The sequence below is a fragment of the Ovis aries genome, chromosome 3 (assembly GCF_016772045.2).
Source record: "Ovis aries strain OAR_USU_Benz2616 breed Rambouillet chromosome 3, ARS-UI_Ramb_v3.0, whole genome shotgun sequence".
Taxonomy (NCBI): Eukaryota; Metazoa; Chordata; class Mammalia; order Artiodactyla; family Bovidae; genus Ovis; species Ovis aries.
Window position 1 is genome coordinate 136,058,105 of NC_056056.1, and position 27,786 is coordinate 136,085,890.

The window sequence follows — 27,786 nt, forward strand, 5'->3', positions numbered from 1 at the left end:
AAAAGAACACCCAGGGCTGATCTTTAGAATGGACTGGTTGGATCTCCTTGCAGTCCAAGGGACTCTCAAGAGTCTTCTCCAACACCACAGTTCAAAAGCATCAATTCTTCAGCACTCAGCTTTCTTCACAGTCCAACTCTCACATCCATACTTGACTACTGGAAAAACCATAGCCTTGACTAGACAAACCTTAGTCGGCAAAGTAATGTCTCTGCTTTTGAATATGCTATCTAGGTTGCTCATAACTTTTCTTCCAAGGAGTAAGAGTCTTTTAATTTCATGGCTGCAATCACCATCTGCAGTGATTTTGGAGCCCCCCCAAATAAAGTCTGACACTGTTTCCAGTGTTTCCCCATCTATTTGCCATTAGAAAGTGTAAATACAGGTGTTTACTACCACGAGCCACTTCTAGTACTTATCAAGCTACTTGAATTCCAAAAACTGCAGGAAACTTGTAGTTTGAACTTGACTGCACCTGAGGCGCAAGAAAAGGAAAAGATACTCTGGAAGGGCACTCACTCAGACCACACGTACCTGGGGCAAAATCTGGGGCCAGGAAGGCTAAGTGCTAGGCCTCCTAACGAACTCTTAACGTTTAGAGCAGAGCTCTAAATGAAGGAATAATAACGGCTAGAGCTGCAGGAGAACTTGGGAGACCTGCCTTTGTATAACCCCTTCATTTACATGAAGAAACTCTGCTCTAGTCAGGTGAAATGATTTGGCGTTAAGCGGTTGAGTCAGGATTAATTTATAGCTCCTTCCACTACACCCTACGGCCTCCTTTAAAACACCCTCCCTGCATAGAACTTACCCCAAAGGCACCAAGAACCTGGTTGGTGACTGGCCTACACTTGAACCAGGACAAAACTTCTAGTCGCTATTGAGTCAAAAACTGTGGTAGCTGGGAGTCAAAGGGTTAAAGCCAAAGTACAGAAGCACTGAGCTCTAGGCCGTGCAGGTGCATGCTCTCCTCAGAAAGCAGAGTTTAGAAGCAGTCTCACGAAAACGCAGCCACGCCCTTCACGGCTCCTACGCCGCGACGCGGAGCACAGCGAACAGCCTCAAGCAGCAAACACGCAACCAGCGGCGCGCACGCCCACCCCGAGGCCGCGCAGGAGGCGGGCCGACGTGCGCGCCTCCGCGGCTGTGGGCGGGGTCCGGGGCGGGGCTCTGAGCCGGACCGGGGCGGGGCCGCAGAGAGCTGTAGGTGTTGCAGCTAGGTCGCGACAGGTGCGCGAGGCAGAACGCCAGGGACCCGTGGCGGGGCTGATAGCAGCGCAGAAGACAAGACCGCTTTTAGCCAGGTAAGGGTCTTCTCTCTCCACATCCTCCGCAGCCGGAGAGTCCACGGAGACCCCGGATTCCCTCCACACCCTCTTTCTCCCGCGACTTCTTCGGGCGAGGGGAATACAAGGAGCGTGAACCCCTCCCCCCTCGAGAAAGGGAGTGGAGGAACTGCTGATCCTTTGCTCCTTCCTCACTTCTGGGTACTGTGCTGGCTGCTGCTGCTGCTAAGTCGCTTCAGTCGTGTCCGATTCTGTGTGACCCCATAGACTGCAGCCCACCAGGCTCCCCTGTCCGTGGGATTCTCCAGGCAAGAATGGGGTTGGGAGTAATTATGTAGAGCGGAGCCTTTACTGACTGAGGGCGGGAACTGATCGGACCCCCTCCTCTTGCCTCAGAAACACTCCTTTCTCACTATATACGTATGGTGGAGGAAAGCGGCAGTTCAAAATTCAAAACAGTCTCCCAGAGAAATATTCTGGTAATCTAACTGTTGTTTTTCATTCTTCAGTTTCAGCCATTCTCTTCCTCTTCGATATTTCTCCCCTTCCATTCTGCCAGCTGAACCCTTTAAGATTCTTACACATTTTTGAGACCCGTTGATACTATAGCAGGCCTGTGTCACCCCAGAATCGCTATCGTGTACAAGTCGCTGGCACCTGTCAATACGTGGGTGTTAATATAAGGTAATTGTACACTCCAGGCTACACCTACTAAGCCTGAAGCTGTAGGAGCTAGGAGCTAACCATCTGGCACCCTTCCTTACTGGTGCTTACAATCCTGATGAGAGATATTTGAGCTAATATTATCTTTCACTAAATTCGAGCTTTCAAAACTCTGCCTAATCCAGATGATTCTATTGACCTGACTTTTCAAGTTAGTCAAAGATACTTAGGGAGTTATTAGCCATTAAGACAGTGACCCTTTAAAAGGAGAGAGGTTTTCTTTTGCATTGGATATTCTTTCGTTTGCTCTTGCTTTAGTTGATTAAATGGAATACTTTTTATCTGCATAATTACTATTGACAAATGATAAGTATTTTAGAAACCATGAAATAATGCTTTGTTCTGAGGTCTGATGTAGACACAAAAGAAGATGAGCCTCAACGAGCACTTCTTAAGTTCCTGCGGAGTTATAACCTGGATGAAGGATGATCATGTTTTAGGTCGACCTTCGAAAAAGGGAGTGTGTGTGTGTATTTGTTTTGCATTGACAGAACAACACATAGCATGGTACTCAGTAATCACTTTTAGAAGTTATTTTTTGGACAGAACATTTATTGAGTGCTGCTTGTATCATCGATTCTGTGAATTCAAAGTTCTAAATGTTCCTATCCTAAAAGAATAAAATCAAGTGGGTTAGACAGGTGAGTAGATACAACTTAGAGTATCAGTGCTATACTAGAGATCAACCCAGAGTGCTGTAGGAGCACAGAACATACAGTTTTTTAAAAATCCCTCTTCTACTTTTCCTTGAACACAAAACAGAATAAACAACAAAAACCTCTGAGCAATACTGAGTGATTCTGTTTAGTCCGTGTATTTGTGTCACTCATATTGTGTTCTGTCAACATTATAGCATTTTGATAATGGAATTATGACTTTGTCATTAATTCTGTGCAGTTTGGTAGATAGCTGATGGGGCTATTTTCACGTTTCAGTATTGGGCCCGGAAGTGTTGTTATCTTGTAGTCCCTGAACTCTAGAGCAGCCTCTGGGAAGAGAACAGTGTATTGGCAACATTAGTAAAACAGTGTCATTTGTAAAAATTGGTCCATTGTGTAACTTTGTTTAACTTGGTACATTCAAATTTGTTCCAGATTCTGTTTAAAGGTGGGCCAAATTTTAATCTCATAATTCTAAGAAAAGAAAGCTTCAGAAGTGAAAACAATTCTGTTAACAGCACACCTTAATGACAGAGGATACTTTTTCTTGCTAAGGTACCCTCAAAATGTCTTTTTCTTTCCTTTTTTGGGGGGGGGGGGCGGAGCAGGGGATAGGGTAGGGGAGGAAGAGGTCAGAAATGTTTGACAGTTCTTTGCAGAGTGTTAATGATCTGAAGTTTATGGTATTCTTGAGTATTCTTCATCTAGAGTAACTATATGAAGCCTTTACTCACTGCCTGCTGTGTGCCAGTGTTCTAATATTTACAGGATGAACATGCCACAGCCTCTTCTATATGTTTTTCTTTTTTAAAATAGAGATTTTGAGTTAATAATACAGGTGATGGTTGTTTCCTCTGGCAATTTGAGCCATGGTACTTGATGAACTGGCTTTCCAGGTGGTGCAGTGATAAAGAATCCATCCACCTGCCAATGCAGGAGACACAAGAGATGCAGCTTCGACTTCTAGGTTGGGAAGATCCCCTGAAGTAGGAAATGGCAACTCAGTCCAGTATTCTTACCTGGGAAATCCCATGGACAGAGGAGACTGGTGGGCTACAGCCCATGGGGTTGCAAAAAGACTCCAATACGACTGAGCACAGATTCATGGTCTATTCACTGCATGTTTTTTGATAGGAAGTTTAGGTACTTTATTTTGGATTGTGTACAGTAATCTCCAGGTGATGTTAAGTTACTTAACACAGACTCTCAAGGTTCTTTAGTAACAGAATGAGTGGTTGTAAATTAAGTAGTTTCTGCTTGAGGGTTGCAGGATTGAGATTCTATGGTAAATGGTACTCCTGGTAGGACCATTCTGGTGTGTTTATTCTGTGGCTGGATAGAGAGTCCTTGAGACTCAGTCAAGTTATTGTGCTATGCAAATGTCTTTTCATTAAAAAGACGAGGGGTTTTTTTGTGTGTTTTTTTTTTTAGTTTCTTAAGCCAACATTTATTTATTATCTCTCAGTTCTGTAGGTTGGAAGTTCATATCCACCCCTATTATCAACATCCCCTCTCCAGACTAGGACATTTGTTTATCATTGGCAAATTGTATATTTAATTAATAGCCTATGAGAAGGTTAATTTCATCTGATTATTACAAAAAGACAAGGTCTGACTCAACAAACAATCCATTATTTAGCATGTCAAATGATTTGTTTATATTTGAAAATGTTTCTAGAAACTTCACACGCCCAGTCTCAAGAAGTTAACATGATACTGTGATATTTTACGTTATTTTTACTTTTAAATAATATCTTAATACTTCTCTGAAACTGAGAACCTGCATTTTTAGGGAAAAAAGGTAACAGTCTTTTTGTCCTTCTGATAACAAGTGTGGAGCTGTTTTTTCCCTTAATTATTCTATGACAGAGCTTACTATATGGAAACTTTACAGTTCCTCAAACATGTTTTTTCTTGTACACCAAAGTATTGCCAATTTTTGTTTCGTTACCAATACATTAGTCATCCTAATATGCTTTTACTTGGTTTTAGATTTCCACAGTCTTTTTCCCCCCCCCATAAACTGCAGTTTAAGCAGATAATTTAGGCACAGGACTTCTTTTCTTCATTTATTGAATAGGTACCATTTGCTCAGATTTGGCTTCCACCACCAGAATTAGAAGTTTCCCTGGTGGCTCAGATGGTAAGAATCTGCCTATAATGCTGGAGACCCAGGTTCGATCCCTGGGTCAGGAAGATCCCCCTGGAGAAGGGCATGGCAACCCACTCCAATATTCTTGGCCTGGAGCATTCCACGGACAGAGGAGCCTGGTGAACTACAGTCTATGGAGTCATAAAGAGTTGGATACAACTGAGTGACTAACACTTTCACCAGAACTAGAGAGAACCAGTCTGTTCATGGGTAGTACCCAGTGATTTCCCTCTAATGGCCCTGTCACTAACCTCCTCCTTACTGTTGGCAACACTTGACCATGTGCACAACTTTTCTGGTTCTTCATATTATGTGGCTTTCTTTTTTGTGGCCACACCATGTGGCATGCTGGATGTTAGTTTTCCAACCAGGGATCAAACCTGCACCCCCTGCAGTGGAAGTACAGATTTCTTAACCACCGGACCACCAGGGAAGTCCCTCATGTGGCTTTCTTGATGTGACAATGCCTGGTTCTCCATCTAGCTACTTCCTTCTCTGCTCCTTCACTAATTCAGTCTTTTTGCCCCTTACATGTGTGTTTGCTCTGACCCTCTCCAACATCCCGTTCTCCTTATACTCTCTCCCTGAACAATCTTATCTATTTCCGTGACTTCAACCAACACCTCTATGTGAGTGATTTACAAATTAATCATTTAAAAAATCTTTTTTCATGTTATATATAATTCTTGTTATATATTCATATATACAAACATATATATTTTGAAAATAAGAATTATATTGCTAATAATAGAAAATCACAGAAAAAATAAATTATGAAGATAGACTAGCCCATAATTTGTTCTGGTGAGAAGTCCTATTTGCTTCCCTGATAGCTCAGTTGATAAAGAATCTACCCACAATGTGGGAGACCTGAGTTCGATCCCTGGATTGGGAAGATCCCCTGAAGAAGGGAAAGGCTACCCACTCCAGTATTCTGGCCTGGAGAATTCCATGGACTGTATAGTCCATGGGATTGCAGAGTCAGACATGCCTGAGCATCTTTCACTTCACTTTCTTTAAGTTTTTTTTTTTCTTTGATACACATAGACACACTCACATAAACATACAGGTAGTTGGGTTCATTTTACTACAGTAGAATTTTGTACCTGCTTTTCCATTCTATATCAAGTCATGGTTTTCCTCAACATCAGAATTATTTGAAAACAATTTAAATAGATATTTAATACCCTATTCTATCAATGGTGCAAATTTTAACTGTGTGTTTGGATGTTTTGATTTTTTACACCATTATTAACAAGTGAAAAAAATTGAGAACAAATTTATGCATAAATTTTTGTACAAATCACTCATTATTTCCTTAGGTTAGATTCTCAGAAGTTTAATTAGTGGGTTAGAGAGCATGAAAATTTAAAAAATACTGCTGTCAAATTGCATTTTCATAAAGACTAGATTAATATTCTCTCTTGCAGTGATTGTGAGGGCCTATCTTTGTGTATCTTCGTAACTTTGAATCTTATTTTTTTTAATCTTTACTAATTTGATTTGCAAAGAGATTTAATATATATTTATCTCATTACTAGTAAGAGTGAATATTTTTCATACCTTCATTTTCATTTCTGTGAATTGTCTTTTGGTTAATCTGTTCCCGTTTTTAAATGTCTGAACATTTAATTATGTTTTTTGTTTGTTTTTTGGAGTTCTCTCATTTATTGGAGGCTTGAGGGAGGGAGTACAGGTTTTTATTAGGCCAAACTGAATGAGTAGAGTGATAAAGTAGAAAGCATGTAGAAGTTGCAATTGTGGTGTTTTAAATATCACTTGTTTTGAGAATCCACAGCTCGTGATGGATGGAGCAGCACTGCAAAATGGAAGGGATGCCATTTGAGAATCAGGATTCCTGACTCGGTATTGGGAATCAGCCACTAAGGTGATCTTTGGCAAGTCTTTGATCCTCTCTGAGCCTTGCCTGTAAGATGAGAGGGTTGAGCTATTGATTCTATGTGCTAAAAGGATGACTTATGAGTCACTGCTCACATTGTGAAATGATTTCCTGTCCCGTCCCTAATCCTGCACACAGTTTAAATATATGGAGCCTCAGGAAAGACTGGATGTAGTAAATGTAGTTTCCTTAGAGGTAGCAAGGCTTAGTGGAGCTTGGGGGCAATTTAATGTATTTGTGCCTTCAAGACAATGTAAGTTACAACAATTGGTATATTTAGGCACTCTCCTAGATTGACACTTGACAGTCTGGTAAAGTACATCAAAAGAGCCCTGCCCGTCTATGCCACAAAGCCCAATCATCTTTAGTGCATATAAAGCAAGTCTCTTTATGGCAAGATGTTTAAGCTGCCAAGTCATTTAATATCTTCCACTATTCCACACAGAAACTATTCTTAATGGGGTTTTTTGGGAGGGGATAACTTTGCTGCTTGCAGGATCTTAGTTCCCACACCAAGGATCAAATCTGTACCCTAGCAGTGAAAGCTCCAAGTCCTAACCACGGGATCTTCAGGGATTCCAATAAGCTTTTTGTTTTAAGAATATCAATTGCTTGTTTGATGGTCAAATGTTAGTTATTTTAATTTTGTATGTGGTATATTATTACTTATCTACAGATCTTTTTCTTTGGGATTTCTTCTGTTGCTCTTATGTTTAAAAGTCTTTTTGCCACCCAGAGATGGGTTTAAATCCTCACTTTAATTCCCTTCTGAATTTTATGATTTACTTTTTATATTGTTTAATTTGTGTTGCATTTACTTTGGAGTACCTAAGCAGCATGTTTAGTGCCTCTGCATATCTCCTGAGCCCCCAGATCCACATTTCCAACACCTCCTAGACCTTGCAGATGGTCTCTCTCCACCAGGCACCTGTGTCCACCTAATTTCCCTAAGGACAAGGTTTGAAGTTGTCTTGAACACTTCTGTTCTTCTCTCCTCCCATATCTAATCTCCAACTTTGGTTGATTCTATCCCAACAATGATAATGGCTCTTTTTTTAAAAAAAAGAGTTTTTTAAATTTTATTTTATTAACTGTACCTCACCATGTGGGAGAGGTACAGTTCCAGACTAGGGACCGAACTCACACCCCCTCTGGAGTCTTAACCACTGGACATCCAGGAAAGTCCAATAAAGGCTCTGTTTCAGTCTTCTAAGTCAGGTTCCCCCTTTTTGTTAGAGTCCTTGAGCAATCCTTAGAGTTGGCTTCAGTTTTTCCCTTTCAGTCCAGACTTGTCATTAAAAAAAAAAAAAATAGTACACTGATTTTCAAAGTATGGTTTCCTGACTACCTGTTTTAGAATCAGCTGGGGTGTTCATTTAAAAAGGAGATTCTTAGGTCCCACCTAGACTTACAAATCAATGTATCTGGAGGGATGGGGCATGGAAATGAGCAGTTTCAACAAGTACCTGAAGAGATTCTTTTACATACTTAAGAGGAACCAAAGCCCAAGTAAATTCAGTCTAAATTTCTCAACATGCCACTCAAGACCCCAGCTCCCACACCCTGACAGCCTATTTCTCCAGACTTCTCTCTCACATCACTACCCACCCACCTGGCACTGTAGCCATGCAATTGTAGCCATGCAATGATTCATGGCTTCCTGGACCCACCCTGGCTTTTCCTGCCTCTGTGCCTTTGCTCATGCAGTTCCCACAGCCTCAGACTCCCCTCCTTCCCCCACTTCTGCTGAAATCCTTTTTCTTTAAGAGGTAAAAAAAAAAAATTCACTTTAAAAATGTGAAGCCTTTTCTAAAGTCTTCTATTTGAATCAGTGACTCCCTCCCCAGTCTTCAGTTGGCACTTTATTTTTACTTCATTTTTCACCTTAGTGCTGTCACTATTTATGAATTATTGCTTCCTTAAAACACTGTGAATCTTCTAAGTGTGAGGACCTTGCCTTTCCTTTTCATTTTGTATGTAGCCATTATGCATGTAATAAGCAATTTAATACTCATAGAATGTACTAAACATATCTTCATCTTACAAACATGATTATCTAACAGTGTTTGACTTCACATCACACTTAGAATGAAATTAAAATCTGCCATCCCTGGTAAATCCTTATTTAAACTGGCTGCCACTCATATCTGTCATCATGTCATACTTTTCATTCCCTTGCCATCATTCCTGCCTTAGGGACTTTGCATTTGCTATTTTCTTTGGTAGGAAAACTCTCCCATCTTTTCTCTTCACCTGGCTGGCTGTATCCTCCTCCTCATTCAGGTTTCAGCTCAAATATCATTCACTCAGAGAGGGCTTCCCTGACCACTATCTGAAGTATCTGCCCCGTTTCCTACCACCACTCCAATTACTCTCTTTGTATTTCCTTCACAGCATTGATCACAGTGTTTAATAGTCACAGTGTTTCATTTAATCACAGTGTTTAATTGTCCAGCTTACCCAGTGGGATGGAAGCTTCATGAGAGCAAAGACCTTGTCTGTCACTTTTTATCTTATATACTTAGCAAATAGAACTCTGCTTGACACATGGTAAGTGCTCAAATATTTGTTGAATGAATGAATGAGCCTTGAAGATAGACTTGTTGATTTTAAAAGTTTTGGTTTGGTTTGCAATCCGAAAGTTTTGTTGTGTGTGTTACACACAGGATTAATAGTGTGTTGTTGTTTGTTTTTTTTTTAATGGACAACAGCTGAAGTAGTTCCATCAGGGTTCAAATCAGGTAGCAGTCTCTGAGGATTTCTGAAGGTAGCTGGACAAAGGTTTGGGTACTGTGATAGGCAGAATTCATTTCCATCTGAGTGCAGGTTTTCCAAGGTGTTCCCAGGATCTAGGCCACTATTTTACTACTACTGTCAGCATGTACATTGAGGGTTTTTACTGCTGGCCAATACTAATCTGTTAGCTCTCATTACATTTTTAAAAGCTAGTATAGCAAAACTAGAACTAACACACCAGAATCTTCAAGCAACCAGAAACTTGTTCTGCTTTCTTCTCGAGGAGGAAAAGAAGAAAGCTACCTAGAGTTCTCAAGGAAAGATGAAATTATTTTCCTTTTACTTACTACATGTCCTGAAATAGGACAATGTTTTGATTAGAAAGGTTTTTAGCAACAGTGTTAAACAAGGGGTTTCTTGTTAACATCTAGTGAAACCAGACAATGGAACTAATCAGTTCTGCTTTTTTCCAATTTCTCTTCATTGGGTAGAATAATTTTTAATTCCATTATTTTTTTTCTTAAACTGGAAAAAAAAAGTATTTTTTTTTCCTTTAACTGGCTTGAAATTTGATTAAGAATTGTAATAGTTTTTATAGCAATTTATACTTTTCAAAGAAGTTATACTTTTATTTTCTCATTTCATCCTCAAAAACCATCCCTTGTGAATTATTAGCTGTTTTTGAGATGAAGAAACTGAGAACCTAAAGAGTTGATTGACTTTCCTGTGGTAACTAAAAGACCTCTCATTACTCAATAAATGCCTCTCAATGACTTTTTGAAAACAGTGGTTAAGAATCTCCCTGCCAGTGCAGGAGACAGTCCTTAAGAAGTAACATGCATAGCACTGGTTCACACAAGTAACAAAATTTTATCACTTCTGTGCCTGTGTGATTTGGTAATTTTTTATGTGACCAGCTTCAGCTATGTTTGTGCTTGATTAAAGCATTGTTCTGGGTTAGCTTCTAAGATTTTTATAGAAAGGAAGGATTATAGAACTTGCCTAGGGAAGGATCACTTCAGTAAAACCGTTTTAATTCTCTTGCTTGAAGGGATTGGTTAAATTGATCTGCACTGGCTTTTCAGATTGAACAAGTCCTGAAAAAAATACATCATCTAAAATTTCAGATAAGAATGAAAGCCAGGCGCTTCCTGGAAATGGCCAGGAGTGAAACTTAGAAGCCCTGTATTTGGAGAAAACTTGATTAATTATTAAGGACCAAGAACTGGTATAAGGAAGTTATATCTTTCACAGAAGCAGCCTTCTTAAATAAGTGTATGTATTTCTTCTACTTTGACATTGCAAAGAAAACTAATTAGCCACTTTGTTTTAATTAGCGTGTAATTGGCAAGACCCGGGAGAAAGTAGTTTATGGACAGATACTCAGTTATGTAGGTGGGCATTCCTTTGTCAAGATATCTGGTGACTGAGAGCTAGCATGATTTGTTTTTCGTTTGTGTAACAGATATTTAGTGAGCCCCTACACTGTACCAGGTACTGATATTTGATTCAGCTGATGTTAAAGTATGAAATGACATAAAGGTTAAAGGAAAAACAAGCATTCAGAGTTAAATCTATGTTTTGTGTAATGGCCTCAGTCAAATCTATATTTCTACATTGTTTTTACAATTAACTGTACTTTTCTCTACTTTTCACTTTAAATGTGAAGTTATTGCCAACATTATCTGTAGGATTTTGGGTTTGGTTTTTTCACTTATTAAAAGAGATTTTCATTGCTATGTGTGGAAAAAATACTGGGAAGAAAACCTCACTGCCTTGGTCTATGATTGTCCTAACAATGAGTTAATTATCAACTTGGAGGGAAGAACTTAGTGAATAAATAACAAATTAGATCTGGGGGAAGAGGGAGAATTAAACTTGGATTAGATCTGTTAATTCCTTAATTTAAAGAAAAAAAAAAGATTAGAAAGTTTCCTAGTTCACTCTTCATGACCTAAAAACTTTAAACTCAAGTTAGTTTATAAAGGCTATGAGTAGAGGTTACTCTCTTATCTGTCTAAATAAGCTTTGTGAGATTACCGCAATTATGTAAAAATCAAATGTGGGTTTCAAAAGTACAAGAAAATATTTAAACGGATGAATAAAGTAATAGAAGCATGTAAGAAAATGATAATTTTATTATCTTCAACTTAGAGTTTTTATGGAGGTGTTGAGAACACCTAAAATTTGGCCCTTTCAAGGTATAATTTGACAGAGATTTAGAGTTTCTGGTGCAGAGAAATGATGTCAGTGTTTTGAGCAGCCATAGTTTTTCTGGAAGTCCCCTGGTGGCTCAGTGATTAAGAATCTCCCTGCCAATGCAAAAGACACAGGTTCGATCCCTCGGTTGGGAAGATACCCTGGAGAAGGAAATGGTGACTCACTCCAGTATTCTTGCCTGGAGAATCCCATGGACAGAGGAGCTGACAGGCTACAGTTCACGGGGTTGCAAGAGAGTCAGACATGACTTACCAACTAAACAGCACATTTTCCTGGTCATCACTATTAGTTTCAAAGAGACAACATCAAAGATGCTCCTTAAAAAAATTGCTGATTTGGCAAAAATAAATGATGGTGAAGAACAGTGTGGGTTGGAACTGCGTTTCTGATTTATCTTTTGTGCTTGAGATTATTATTTTGTTTCCATCCCAGCTTCCTAAAAAATACGAGCTAAGACTTATTTAACCCCTCTGGGCTTCAATTTCTTCATCTGTAAAGTGGGACAATACTATTCTGAGTATGTTATTATGAGGATTAATAAGTTTATATTTGCAAAACAATTAAAACAGCATTTAGCACATGGCCAATGTTTGACGAATTTTAGCTATTTTTATTACCACCACCACTGTCCTTATTTATTAAGCACTTATTTTAGCACTAGGCTAAAAGAACATCTTCGAGATGATAAGACTAAGGCTTAGAGGGATTTTCCTAATGTTACTTAGTAGATAAGTCGTTGGGAATTCCCTGGTGGTCCAGTGGGTAGGACTCAGTCCTTTCATTGCCAGTGGACCCAGGTTCAGTCCCTGGGTTGGGAAACTATTACATGTGTGTTTAGTCACTTCAGTCGTGGCTGACTCTTTACAGCCATATGAACATTTAATTATAAAAACTATATATGTACATATAGCTATAAATATCTGTATACATGCTGTGCTGTGCTTAGTTGCTCAGTTATGTCCGACTCTTTGTGATGCTATGGACTGTAGCCCACCAGGCTACTCTGTCCATGAGGATTCTCCAGGCAAGAATACTGGAATGGGTTGCTATGCCTTCCTCAACCTGTATAAAGATAATTGTGGTTTCAGACTGTTAATTTTAAATCATTATAACTAGGCTCAAACACATCTTCATTAATCAAACTAGGAACAATTACAATCAACACATTTTTACCAACAAAAAATAAGTTTGTTTATTCCTGTAATGTAAAAACCCATGCTTCACGATTCAACGACCTCTTGGAAAGCATTTTCTGCTTCCTTCTGGTTGTGGAAGCATTTTCCATGCAAAAAGTTGTTGAGATGCTTGAAGAAGTGGTAGGTGGTTTGGCGAGAGGTCCGGTGAATATGGCCGATGAGGCAAAACTTTGTAGCATGATCTGTTCAACTTTTGAAGGGTTGGTTGTGTGATGTGCGGTTGGGCGTTGTCATGGAGAATTGGGCCCTATCTGTTGACTGTGCTGGCTGCAGGCATTGCAGTTTTCAGTGCATCTCATAAATTTGCTGAGCATACTCTCAGATGTAATGGTTTCTCTGGAATTCAGGAAGCTGTCAAGGATCAGATGGGCAGCAGACCACCAAATAGTGACCATGACCTTTTTTAATGCAAGTTTAGCTTTAGGAATGGCTTTAGAGCTTTTTATTGGCCCAGTCACTGAGCTGATTGTCACCAGTTGTCATATAAAAGCCACTTTTTGTCATTCATCACAATCTTGATCGAGAAATGGTTCATTGTTGCATACAGTAAGAGAAGATGACACTTCAGAACAATGATTATTTTGATTTTTGGTCAGTTTTTAAGGCACTCACTTATCGAGCTTTTTCATCTTTCTGCTGCTGCTGCTAAGTCGCTTCAGTCGTGTCCGACTCTGTGTGACCCCATAGACGGCAGCCCACCAGGCTCCGCCGTCCCTGGGATTCTCCAGGCAAGAACACTGGAGTGGGTTGCCATTTCCTTCTCCAATGCATGAAAGTGAAAAGTGAAAGGGAAGTCGCTCAGTTGTGCCCGACTCTTTAAGACCCCATAGACTGCAGCCCACCAGGCTCCTCCATCCATGGGATTTTCCAGGCAAGAGTACTGGAGTAGGGTGCCATCACCTTACTTCAAATGCTGAATGACCATAGAATGGTTGATGTTGAGTTCTTCAGCAACTACTCACATAGTTGTAAGAGGATCAACTTTGATGATTGCTCTCAGTTGGTCATTGTCAACTTCCAATAGCTGGCCACTCTGCTCCTCATCTTCAAGTCTCTTGTCTCCTTTGCAAAACTTCTTAAACCATCACTGCACTGTACGTTCATTAGCAGTTCCTGAGCCAGTGTGTTGATGATGTTGTGAGTTGTCTCGGTTGCTTTACAACCCATTTTGAACTTGGAAAAAAATAATTGCTTGAATTTGCTTTTGGTCTAACATGATATCTATAGTCTAAAATAAATATGAAATAAACAGCAAGTAATGTTATTAACAAAAAAACACAAAGCAAGAAATGTGCATTAAAGTGACTTATAGCATAACCACATTTATTTGAGAATGTATTCCAGTATCAAATGGCAAAGTTCAGTGATGAAAAACCACAGTTACTTTTGCACCAACCTAATAAGATCCCACAGGCTGCATGGCATGCCCCCCCACACACACCTAAATAAAGAAAGAGATAAGTGGTAGAATCAAGATGTGGACCTGAGCTGAAAAGAAATGGGGCAGAGTGGACTTAGAGATGGAACAGGCTGGGTATGTGGCTCAGCCCTTTCCATTTCTAATTTTGAGACACTCTCAGAGCACCCCCAGATACAGGATGTGGTGTGCATGGACACTATGGTCTTTCAGACTATTTCCAATCCTGGGTGTGCCACTCACTAAGTATGTTATCTTGAGCAAGTTATTTAACCTTTCTGAGCCTCTTTTTTCCTCTGAAAGACAAGAATAGTATTTACTTCATGGTGTCATAAGGCTTAATGGAACAAAATCAAATGAGTGAATCACTTTGCACATAACTGATCCCTAGGCTTATGCTAAGGGATCAGTCTTTAACCTGATTCTGAAACAGTCTATCTAGATGGTAGGTGATTAGGGTCTATGTCTGCTTTCCTGCTCTGGCCTAATGACCCTGCTGCTGCTGCTGCTAAGTTGCTTCAGTCGTGTCCAACTCTGTGCAACCCCATAGACGGCAGCCCATCAGGTTCCCCCGTCCCTGGGATTCTCTAGGCAAAAACACTGGAGTGGGGTGCCATTGCCTTCTCCACTAATGACCCTGGGATCAAGCCAAAACTATACTTCCAGAGCTGTTTTTACATTGGGTATATAGAGGACTTTCTCAGAAAAATTAGATGTGTTTGGACTCCATGTAAGAGATTCAGATTCCAAAGATGATGATCCAGAGCACCCCCCTTCCCCACACAACTAAGATACCTTAGACAGGCTGGTTGGGGGTCACAGCTGAAGCCCAACCACAGAGACTGATCTTAATGCCTAGATTGTCACATAGTGTTAGGCTTCTCACAGGGTTGTGCTCTGGTGGGAATATTGATGAGCAGTCAAGGGGTGGGTGCCCTACAGAAGAGAGCTCTACAGAAACTCTTCATCTGTACAGTGAAGCAACATTTCTGTTTGCAAAGAATATTAATGAGATCTGAATAGGAATCAGACACCAGGAAAGACAGCTGCTCTGAGAGGCAATTTGAATTGTACAAGGAGTTACACACGATATTCAGAACGTCCTTGTGCAAATTTAGAAGTAATTAAGTTGTGGAGATAAACAATTTATAAATGACCTTTGAAAAATAACTGTAGTTTCAAAAAGTAAGTGTATTAAGTGGCCAATATACATTTAATAACATATTAAACCTTCCAGTGATTAAAAGAATAAAAACTAAAGCAATAATATACCATTTTCCACGTATCTAGCAGGTTAGAAAAATAAAAAGTGATTAATAACCTTCAACATTGATAATGTAGAGAATAGGCTTATTCTCATATAGCTAATGTCTCAAATATGAATTAATGCAAATATATGTATATATATATAAATTGATGCAATATTTCTGAGGAACATTTAGAAATATCTATGAAAAAATTTAATACATAGGTTTTTTGAACTAGAAGTGCCGCCTTTAGGAATATACACCGTAGATGCACACTGCCAAGTAGGCAATAGTAGAAGCATGTTCGTTGCAGTCCCGTTCTTAATAATGAGAATGGTGTAAATGTTCATTGACAGAGGCCTCTTTAAATAAGTCATAAACTACTGCAGAGTGAAATAGTGTGTGGTACTCAAAGGTTGAGGTAGATCTGTATGTACTAATGTGGGAAGACATCCAAGGGGAAATAATTACTAAGAAGCAGATTAACATAAGACCAGTTTAATTTTTAAAAATGTGCATTCACGTGTGGTACGTGTTAACTTTGTGCCTCAGTTTTCTCATTTGTCAAACAAGCATCCTGATAAGAGTTTCCTCATGAGCTGTTGTGAATATAAAATGAGATACTGTATATTGAATGCTTAGAGCAGTGACTAACACATAGTATTTATGTGCTTGCTGTTATTCTCCTGTATAGGCAATATCAGAAAGTCTTTACTCCAAACTGTGACGGAGGTTGCCTTTGGGAATTTGAGTTGGCTTGGAAGAAGGGGTGGCAAAAGCAGGTGGAGACATCTGTTTTGTATATTGTGTGCATGTGTGCTCGGCCACTCAGTCCTGTCTGACTCATTGCAGCCCCGTGGACTGTAGCCTGCCAGGCTCCTCTGTCCATGGAATTTTCCAGGCAAGTATACTAGAGCGAGTTGCCATTTCCTACTTGAGGGGACCTTCCTGACTCAGGGATCAAACCCATGTCTCTTGTGTCTCCTGCACTGGTAGCCGGGTTCTTTACCACTAGTGGACCTGGGAAGCCCCTGTATGTTGTATTTTTGCTGTTCAGTCGCTCAGGCTTGTCTGACTCTTTGTGACCCTATGGACTGCAGCATGCCAGGCTTCCCTGTCCTTCACCTTGGAGCTTGCTCAAACTCATGTCCATCAAGTTGGTGATGCCATCCAGCCATCTCATTCTCTGTTGTCCCCTTCTCCTCCTGCCTTCAATCTTTCCCAGCATCAGGGTGTTTTCCAATGAGCTGGCTCTTCACATCTGCCTCATTGTTTATGGACATGAGTTTGAGTAAACTCAGGAAGTTGGTGATAGACAGGGATGCCTGGCATGCTGCAGTCCATGGGGTCGCAAAGAGTCGGACGCTACTGAGCAGCTGAACTGAACTGAATTGTTTGTGATGAGCAGGCTCATCCCTTGACCAGTCACTCTAACCAAGGAAGCTAGACAGGGAGGAAAATAGCAGCTTGAGTGTTTGTTGAGGCCAGTGGCAGAGAGGTTCCCCAGATGGAAGGAGGGTGAAAGAGGGTGGCAGAGTGGGAAACTGGGAGGGTGCTGGTTGATCACAGCTTGGCTGCTGGAGCTATTTTTGAAAACTGCTGACCTAATTAAAGGAAAAAATTTCGATTGCACATTCCAGCATTTATATATGGACTTACCCTTTTTGGACTTTAGTTACATTTATATTAAAAAGTGAGTAATGTTTAGTTTGGCTTTTTAAAAACTTTTTATTTTACATTGGAGTATAGTTGATTAACCATGTTGTGTTTCGGGTGTACAGCAATCTGAGTCAGTTACACATGTACAAGTGTCCTTTTTCAAATTCTTTTCCTATTTAGCTTGTTAAATAAAATTGGGTGTGTATTTTACACTTATGGAACATCTCTATACAAACTAGTACTATTTCAAGTACTCAATAGACTTTCTTTTTGGCCACCCTGCAGCTCGTAGGAACTCAGTTCCTTCACCAGATATCAAACTTATACCCCCTGCAGTGGAAGTGTGAAATCCTAGGTACTGCACCACCAAAGAATTTCCCTAGTTTGACTTCTGAAGAGACACTACAAAATGTAATTGCTCAAGGTATCCAAAACAGACATTTAAGAAGAGATGGATAGTTTTTCTAATACTTTGAAATTAAAATTCCAGTATTTTAAAGAGACCACTAATTTCCTTTCAACTAGTGTTCCTACCTCCATTATACAGTATTATAAAGAGAGTAATTTTTGCACTAAAAGAAGTCAAAGGGCTGACGGAAAAATTACATTTGTGAATTCTTTTTATGAGTCTAATGACATAGGCCTTATTAAGACAATGTGACATGTAAACTAAGCTAAACCCAAATATGTATCCTGTTAACAAAGTCTTTGGAATAATGTTTATTGAATTTGTCTTAAATACAGAGGCTTACAAAGACTGACAAGATCTGGCTGTGACCCCAAGCAATGTGCCAGACATAGTATGTATTTATTATCTCCTTTTATGTGTAGAACAACCCTGGAGGGTAAGTTGTCATCCTCCTCTTACATAGAAGGAAAGGGTAGTACAGAAAGGTCACCATGCATCTGGTTAGCACTAGAATCAGAACTGGAGTAAGCTGGTGTTTCATGATACTTACTGCCCTGCCTCCAAATAACCATTGTGTGAACCCTATATGAGGGGTACACTGAGCATTCTTAGGGACCCCAGTGATCATCTATCATCTAGCTAGTGACTTTCAAACTGTGTTTTTTAAAAATAGCAGTTTTATTGAAACGTATTTCTTATACCATACCAACTTACCTGTTTTTAAAGTGGGCAATTCAGTGGTTTGTGGTATATTAACAGATTTGTACAGCCATCACCACTATCATTTTACAACATTTTCCCCACTTCCTGGGAAAAAACCCGTGCCTGTTAGCAATCAGTCCCTTCTCCCTTACCCCCAAGTGCTAGGTCACCACTAATTTACTTTCTGTTTCTATAGATTTGCCTCTTCCAGACATCCCATATAAATGGAATCATACAACATATAATCTGTTGTGACTGGTTCCTTGCACTTAGTATAATTTTTTCAAGGTTCCTCTATGTTGTAGATGTATCAGTACTTCCTTTTCATAGTTGAATAAAACACCTTTTTGTGCATAAACCACATTTTGTTTATCCGTTCATCAGTTGATGAACATTTGGAACATTCACATATTGGGGCTGTTGTGAATAATGCTGTTGTGAACATTTATGTACGAATTTTTGTGTGGACATGTGTTTTCGTTTCTCTTGGAGACACACACACACAAACACACCTACATACCTAGGAGTGGAACTGTGGAATTGCTAAGTCATATAATAATTATGTATTTAACCTTTTGAGGAACTGCCAACTCTTCAAAGCAGCTGCACCATTTTACATTCCCATCAGCAATGTGTGAGAGTTTCAGTTTCTCTGCCTCCTCGCCAACACTTGTCAAACTATCATTTTTTAACCACATGCCTCAATGAGAACTATTTTACATTCTTACCCGGTTTATACACACACAAACTCAAACAACAGCAAGCTTTAAAGAAGGATATTTACCTCTAATGTGTGTGATGCCCTCTATTTTCTGTTTCATTCCATTTTTAATTAACATAAACAAACATGCTAACCCACTAAACCTGATTTCACAACCTATTAATTGTGATCTACAGTTAGAAAAACACTAAACTATTTTAACCCTTTGTTTTACACAAGAGGAAGTTGAGGCCCTGAGGAGATGACTTGTTAAGCAGATGATAGTGCTAATTAGTGGCAAATTAAATAAAGATTAGAGCCCAAGCCTGTTGGCTTCCTGCTTTAACATCTTAATAAGTTTTAGTTACCATCATATTCAGAATATAAAAATAAATTGGAGTTTCTATTCAGATACCATTTTTTTAAACCCTGTAAATTTTTCTCAAGTACATTTTAAATTCAGCAGCAAGCCAATATAAAGAAAAAAAAGAGTATGAAGAACTCAGTTTTATTATCATGTGTCATTGGTCTGCTCAATAATTTTGTGCCATCTGGTCAGAGAAGTTTTACATGAACCTACGTAATGGCCAAAACATTGATCATTTCAGTGGCCCAGGTTCATTTTTGTTCAAACTTCAGTCTACCTTTGAAGGGCAGCCATTTGTCTTACACTGCCAAATTTGAATGACCATGTAAAATTTGAAATGAACAATATAAAAACATTTATGCTGCTGTTTTTCCATTTTTCTTGGAATACCTACAGGTCTTGGACCGTTTTATTTCAGTGTTTTCCAGCATATGATGGGGAGAATCCAGCACTAGAATCACTTCAAAGTTCATGGTAAAATGGGGTCATCTTCCTGGCCCCTACTCCAAACCTAATGAACCAGAATTGTGGCATGGGACCTGGAAATCTGTATTTCAAACATGCTTCCTGGGTGCTTCTTAAGAACACGCAAGTGTGTGACCTACTGAATTGAACCTTCCCCTCCTTTTTATTTCTTATCTTAGCTCTCTTTTGGTTTCTAAAATCTGGTGTGTATTTTAAACTTTGGGAACATCAAAGTACCCAAAACAAACATTTAAGAAGAAATTTGAGCACTTCAATATCATGTATAGGCAATATCAGAAAGCCTATTACTCCAAACTATGAAAAAGATTGCCTTTGGGGATTAGAATTGGCTTGGGATAAGGGATGGATAAGAGCAGGTAGAGACTTTTTTACCTGAAGAGCCAAATAGTTATTTGTAAGAAAATACCTGACTTATGTCAAGAGAACAAGTTAACTAAGACAATCTATATTGATAAGGTTCAATTTTATTCTACCTTCGCTTAGGGCTAGAGACCTTGTTTGTTTTTTTGGTGGCTATGTCCACTGGTTTCCCATAATTTGGGGTGACTTATCTCAGAATAAACATAACCCACTGTTTTGTTTCATTTTCTTTTCCCCTAAAGTACTAGTTTATAAAAATAGGTGAATCCAGCAAATGATTTTGAATACCTGGTAAATCTCCCGTCATTTAACAAATACTTGCGTACCTCCCATGTGCCAGGCATGGTCCTGAGAGTTAAAAAACAATATAATTTTTAAAAAAATGCAACATGATTAGTGTTGGGATATGTCTAGTCATTTGGAAGTTTGAGAGTAGCCTCTTAGTGCAAGCTTAGGGGTTAGGGAAGGCATTTGGAGGAAAGTATCATCTAAGCTGGGACCTATAGCATAAGGCCAGGGAGGGTCCAAAGGGAGGTCCTTTTAGACAGAGGGAGCAGCATGTACAGAGAAAGGCCCAGAATTAAGAGAGAGAAGCTGGGCCAGCCTAAATGTGTGAGAAAAAGTTTATATAAAGTCTACATGTAAAAGAAGATAAAGGGAATGTTTAATAATAATAATAAACATTTATTGAGCATTTAGGAGGTGTTAGGTAGTTTTTACATACTTAATGTTTAGGAATTTGTTTCCATTCTCAAAACAATGCTATGAGGTAGGTTTCTTTCTGCGCAATTTACATATGTGAAAACTGAGACAGAGTAAAATAACTTGCCTGAGATCACACAGCTCATGAATATTGTGAGACTTGAACAGCTATATTCAAACTCTGCTCTTAGCCTCTATACCATTCTCTCTTCATATGTGTCACATTTACATAGAATTTTTGATGAGCTAAGGTAAGTGATGTAGACTTGATGGCCTGCAGTCAACATAATTAGAAAGAGGCAGAGTGAGTTCTTGAAAGTCCTCTTTTTGACTTCAGACCTTATACATATTTTGTTACCATCATGCCATCTTTCATGCTACATCATTTTATTTTATAGAAGCAAAATTTCATATGCCAGCTCATCTTTGGAGAAAATTGTCTGTGGTTAAGCAAACTTAATATGAAGGATAAAGGTAAAAGATGATACATATGATTTGGGCTGAATTTTGTTGTGTACTTAATGTGACATATGAAGCTATCCATCATGCAATGGAAATTCTAGAACCATAACTGAGGAAGGTTAGGGCTTATGATACAGCTTTGGGAATCATTTGGTGTAAGTGACCTTTGATGACTTGAGCAGAGGTGAGCTTACTCAGAGGGAAGAGAGATACTGACTGTCACGTACTGCCTAGGAGCAAGGATAGTGGAAAGAGAGAGATGATTGTATGAGAAAATTGTGATGGTTAAAAAGATAGGAAATGAAGCAGAAGAGTTCCATTTAAGAGAAAACAGGGGAAATGCAATTTCAAAAATGAGGGACTAATCAGCATCTCAAATGACAATAGAGAACGATGAAAACTGAGACATGGTCCTTGGATCTGATAGTAAAAGATCTTCAGGAGAATAATTTCAGCAGGATGTTGGGAGTGGAAGCCACACCCAAGCAGTCAGAGGGATAAATGGAAGATGAAGAAGCGGAGACTAAGGTTTGGCTTTTAAGGTGGGAGCAAGGTGAGGTGGTCATTTGAGGGGGAAAAGGGCTTAAAAGAAAAAAGGATTATTTCTTTAATCCATGTGTGTGTGTGTGTGTGTGTGTGTGTATATATGTGCTCTGTCATGTCTGACTCTTTGCAACCCCATGGACTGTAGCCCATCAGGTTCTTCTGTCCATGGAATTTTCCAAGCAAGAATACTAGAGTGGGTTGCCATTTCCTTCTCCAAGGGATCTTCCCGACCCAGGGATTGAACCCACTTCTCCTGCATTGGCAGGCAAATTCTTTACCACTAGCCCCACCTGGGAAGCCCTATGCACATATGCAGGTTTCAGACAGGTACACATACGCATGCAGGTACACATGTGAGCGCGCATACACACACACCCCCCAAAAATATGAACATGTTTTTAGGGCAAAGTCAGAGGTGGAGGTAAAGTTAGACACTGGGGAAGATAGAAGAGTCACTGTTGTGACACTTGTTTTTCTCCTAAGAAAACCCAGATTGGAGATTATATCTGAGGGTGCTTTCTTCTTCTTTTATCTCTGGAATGGTAACATGTGAATTGCTTAGGGTGAATATTTGTAAGTGCCTAGTGAAGGTTGCTCTGATTCTTTGGTGAGCAGTTTCTAGCAGTAAAGTTGCTTCTTAGTTATCTTTTTTCATTACTCTTGCCCTGGATCTTAGTGTTTTTAAGAACAAAATATTCTTATAAAGGATATAAAAGAGTCAAATATTACTGAAATGACTCTGTCCTGTTGTAAATATCTACATTCTTGCTGATCTCTGGGAAATTTGGTCATTCTTACAATTTCCCTATTGTCTAGGATACATGTTTCTACAGAGACCTGGCTGAAGCTCTTTCAAGAACAGTAACAATGATTATTCTAATGTGCTACAGACTTGTCAGTCACCATGTTGCTGAATAATAGTGAAACTTTTATGTGTAGTATTTGAAGTTATTTAGTAGTTCTATTTTTTCCTATCATTTGAGTTTTTGTCAGAGTTTGAATAAGCTAAAATTACTGAAAAATAGTATTTACCTTCTCAACAACAAGCCTTAGGTCTATATAATGTTGTTTAGTCATTATGTCATGCCCGACTCTGTGACCCTATGGACTATAGCCCACCAGGCTCCTCTGGCCATGGGATTTTCCAGGCGAGAATACTGGAGTGGGTTGCCATTTCCTTCTCCAGGGGATCCTCCCGACCCAGGGATCAAACCTGCATCTCCTGCTTGTGGGGCAGATTCTTTAACACTGAGCCATCTGGGAAGCCTAGGCTATATAATAGACTTTTTTTTTTTTTTTTTGGTACGGATAGTGTTTGGGATAAAATTTAAGCCTTCATGCAATTCAAGATATATTTATAGAGTTCCTTCTATTTAAAAAGCAATACTAGATACTAGGAGGGCAAGAAGGCAAGTAAAATCTGTCCTCTCACCTCAACAATCAATCTTTCTACAAAGTATGATTTATAAAATTATTAAAAGGCAGAGGAAGTGGCCTATACTGATTAGGAATAAGGCTAGAGCAGTTCAGGAAAGGCTTCTCTGAGGAGGCAGATTATTCACTTGAGTCTTGAATGATGACTAGATTGAGGGAGGAAGGAAGGGATGGTTTATCAGGGAGTAAACTGGCAATGGCATAATTTTGAAGATTCTATATCTTTTTCCAAATTCTATGAAATTAGGCTTCTCACCATCAGAGAAGGAAGGTACAAGTAAATACAAGGTAATACTAGAATAAATTTTGTGATGCTAGATTGGATTCAGAAATACCACTATGAATTTGTAGTTTAAATATATGTGTAAAAGTGAAAGTGAAGTCGCTCAGTCATGTCCGACTCTTTGCGACCCGTGGACTGTAGCCCACCAAGCTCCTCCGTCCATGGGATTCTCTAGGGAAGAATACTGGAGTGGGTTGCCATTTCCTTCTCCATAAACATATGTGTATATATTTATAAATATATATAAGTATATTTGCTAAGGAATGTTTGGACTACCACACAATTGCACTCATCTCACACACTACCAAAGTGATGCTCAAAATTCTCCAAGCTAGGCTTCAACAGTATATGAACCAAGAACTTCCAGATGTTCAAGGTGGATTTATAAAAGACAGAAGAACCAGAGATCAAGTTGCCAACATCTGTTGGATCATAGAAAAAGCAAGAGAATTCCAGAAAAACATCTATTTCTACTTTATTGACTATGCCAAAGCTTTTGGCTATGTGGGTCACACCAAACTGTGGAAAATTCTTAGAGAGATGGGAATACCAGATCACCTTACCTGCCTCCTGGGAAATCAAAGTCAAGAAGCAGGTCAAGGTATGCAAGTATGCAGGTCAAGAAGCAAGAGTTAGGACCAGACATGGAACAACAGACTGGTTCCAAATTGGGAAAGGAATATGTCAAGGCTGTATGTTGTCACCCGGCTTATTTAACTTCTGTGCAGAGTACATCATGCTAAATGATGAATGAAGGCTTCATCAAAGGCTGGATGAAGCACAAGCTGGAATCAAGATTGCCAGGAGAAATATCAATAATCTCAGATATGCAGATGACACCACCCTTATGGCAGAAAGTGAAGAGGAACTAAAGAACCTCTTGATGAAAGTGAAGGAGAAGAGTGAAAAAGCTGCTTTAAAACTCAACATTCAGAAAACTAAGATCATGGCATCTGGTCCCATCACTTCATGGCAAATAGATGGGAAAACAATGAAAATAGTGACTTTATTCTTTTGGGCTCCAAAATCATTGCAGATATTGACTGCAGCTGTGAAATTAAAAGATGCTTGCTCCTTGGAAGGAAAGCTATGACAAACCTAGTCAGTGTATTAAAAAGCAGAGACATTACTCTGCCAACAAAGGTCTGTCTAGTCAAAGCTCTGGTTTTTCTAGTAGTCATGTATGGATGTGAGAGTTGGACTATAAAGAAAACTGAGTGCTGAAGAAATGATGCTTTTGAACTGTGGTGTTGGAGAAGACTCTTGAGAGTCCTTTGGACTTCAAGGAGATCAAACCAGTCAATCCTAAAGGAAATCAATCCTGAATATTCATTGGAAGGACTGATGCTGAAACTCCAATACTTTGGCCACCTGATGTGAAGAACTGACTCATTGGAAAAGACCCTGATGCTGGCAAAGATTGAAAGCAGGAGGAGAAGGGGACAACAGAGGATGAGATGGTTGGATGACATCACCAACTTAAAGGACATGAGTTTGAGCAAGTTCCAGGATGGACAGGGAAGCCTGATGTGCTGCAGTCCATGGGGTCACAAAGAGTTGGACACGACTGTGCGACTTAACTGACTAATATATATTTATAGACACATATACATGGGTATGTAGAGAAGTAAATATAGAAATATAGATGTGTGTGTATACATGAGTTAATATTCACACATGGATTTCCTGGTTCTGTCCCCTGAGATCCCAGAAGCAGTGACATCTGAGTAGCACTGAGTACACCTACTGCCCAGATCTTGGTTTCTCCAATAACAGGAACCAGGGCTCCTTGGAGAAGTGGCTGATTCCAGAGCCGGGGCGGGGCAAACACTCGATGAACCTGGAACATCTTCTAGAGCTTAAAAGTGCTTAAAAAAAAATTGGTGGCATCTTGAAAGGACACCAGAGCCAAGCTGAAAGAGTCCCAGATGGCTAAAGTAGAACGATCTATGCAACAAAATAAAATAATCCAGGAATATCATAACCCAGGGGATAAAATAAGTGTCCATCAGTCTAATACTAGTATAAATAAACGATTGACTAAATAAATGAGGGAGAAAGGCCAATTCTCCCTTCTAGAAGAAGTCCTCCAGTTAATCAATACAGAAGGAATGAGGGCAACAAAAAATCACCATTAGAACACCACCATAATGATTCCTGGAGCCAAGATCCCCCTGTAAATGCCAAAATTAGTGAGTAAAAGTTTAAGGAAAAACAGGATTAAGGTATGTCTCCCCAAATACTTATGAATTATAAACAGAAGAAAATAGCCTCTTTACCTTGGAGAAACCTAGCAGATATCACCTTAACCAAGTGATCAAGGTAAACATCTTCAGTAATAAGACAGACATCAACATAGTGTACCCTCTAATACCATGCACTGAGGAGGCTCATCAGCTTTGTAGTATTCTTCCCCAGATTCTATAACCTCAATCTAATCCAAGAAAACTTTTTTTTTAAAGCAAACTTTTTTTGAACATTGAGAGATGTTCCAGGCTTATCTTGTTTTTATCTCTCTGTCTCTGTCTGTCTCTCTCTCTCTTTAAATAGAAGTATGGTTGCTTTACAATGTTATGTTTCAAGTGTACAGCAAAGTGATTCAGTTAGATATACATATTCTTTTTCAGATTCTTTTCCCTTAGAGATTATTATTAGATATTGAGTACAGTTCCCTGTCTAGGTTTATCTTGGATTTGTCCTGCTGCAGCTCTGGAATCAACCACTTCTCCAGAGAACCCTGGTTCTTTTTATTGGAGAAACCAGGAAACTCAGATTAGGGACAGTCTACATAATATCTGCCAGTATTCTTCAAAGTGTTAAGGCCATGAAAGGCAAGGAAAAACAGAGGAACTATCAGAGATTTAAGGAGACTTAAAGAAGCATGGCAACTAAGTGCAGTGTAGGGTCCTAGAATAGAAAAAATACATTAATGAAAAACTGGTAAAATTTGAATAAAATTTATAGTTAATTTGGTGGTATTCTACCAATGTTGATTTCTCAATTTTTATAATTGTACTGTTGTAATGTAATATAAACTTAGGTGAAAAGTGTACGGAAACTTTTGTCCTATCTTTGCAACTTTGTAAATCTAAAATTATTTCAATATAAAAGGTTAAAATAGCTATTAACTTCCAGATTTTTTTTTCAGGGATATGAATTTAATCATTGTTTTTTGTATAAAAATACGCCCTTAGAAACAAATTCAGTTTATATTATAAAGAAATGTGGTGTGGAAACACATTTCATGTTGCTTTTGTTTAAAATTTCCCTTTGCACCTTGAAATTTTTTATTTTTTTAATTTTTCACTTTTTTTATTGGAGTATAATTGCTTTCCAAAGTTGTATTCGTTTCTGCTATACATAGAAGTAAATCAGCTATATGTGCACGTTGAAGTTTTTTAGATTTTTTTTCTTTAAGTCTACAATCTACTTCTAAAAGAATATTTTTCTTAAAACAATTGAGTTTGTACTTTGTTCTCTATTTTCTATTCAACTAACTATGCCTCTTACATAAGCAGCCATCTCAAGAGCAAGAAAAAACAGCAAGAAATGGATTTTTTTTTTTTTGAGCTGTCCTGCTTTTTTTGTTGTTGTTGTTTTATGAAGTGATTTTATTTATTTACTTTTTTTTTGGCTGCGCTGTGTAGCATGCAGGATCTTAGTTTCCCAACCTGGATGGAACCCGCACCCCCTTCAGTGGAAGGTGGCGTCTTAAACTACTGGACCACCAGGGAAGTCCCAAGATTGGATTTTTAAGAACAGGATTTTATTAGGGGCAACTCTTTTGCTTTTGTCAGTTTTGTTTCTGGGAGACAGTTCGCTTGGTTAGCGAAAGGGAATTTATTAGAGTTGGTTTCCCAAGCGGCTATAGACCTCACCCTAAGCAATCTCTTGAGGAAGCAGATACCTGGGGCCAAATTTCCCTGTGAGTCATTACCCAACCCTTGATTTTCAAGGACCTTTGTTCAGAGATCATTATATCCAGGCTACAGCTCACCTATAGGGGTTTAGCTGTTCCACTTCAAGCTGCCAGGTGTGATAAAAGAACTTTGAACTGAGAATAGCTCTGGCTCTCATATTGACTAGATGGTGAGTTCGGGAAAGTTATTGGGTGTTTATTTGGCTTAATTCCCTTACTGT

General features: G+C 39.1%; 2 protein-coding genes across 8 annotated transcripts in view; both read left to right on the forward strand.

Moving 5' to 3' along the window:
* FAM186A (family with sequence similarity 186 member A) overlaps positions 1 to 1,308 on the forward strand; it is a 137,163-nt gene extending 135,855 nt beyond the window's left edge. The window contains exon 13 of the mRNA XM_042247322.1: positions 976 to 1,308. Coding sequence (XP_042103256.1) covers positions 976 to 1,308 — 333 coding nt within the window. The remainder of the gene's footprint in view (positions 1 to 975) is intronic.
* The window catches only part of LIMA1 (LIM domain and actin binding 1), an 89,964-nt gene continuing 63,416 nt past the window's right edge, over positions 1,239 to 27,786 (forward strand). For 4 of the 7 annotated variants that reach the window (XM_012174309.3, XM_012174311.3, XM_012174313.3 and 1 more), the window contains exon 1: positions 1,239 to 1,304. The gene's annotated coding sequence lies outside the window, so the exon portion shown is untranslated. Of the gene's footprint in view, positions 27,736 to 27,786 lie in introns of all 7 variants that reach the window. The other 3 variants (XM_012174310.5, XM_060412609.1, XM_060412611.1) reach the window with 1 other exon arrangement.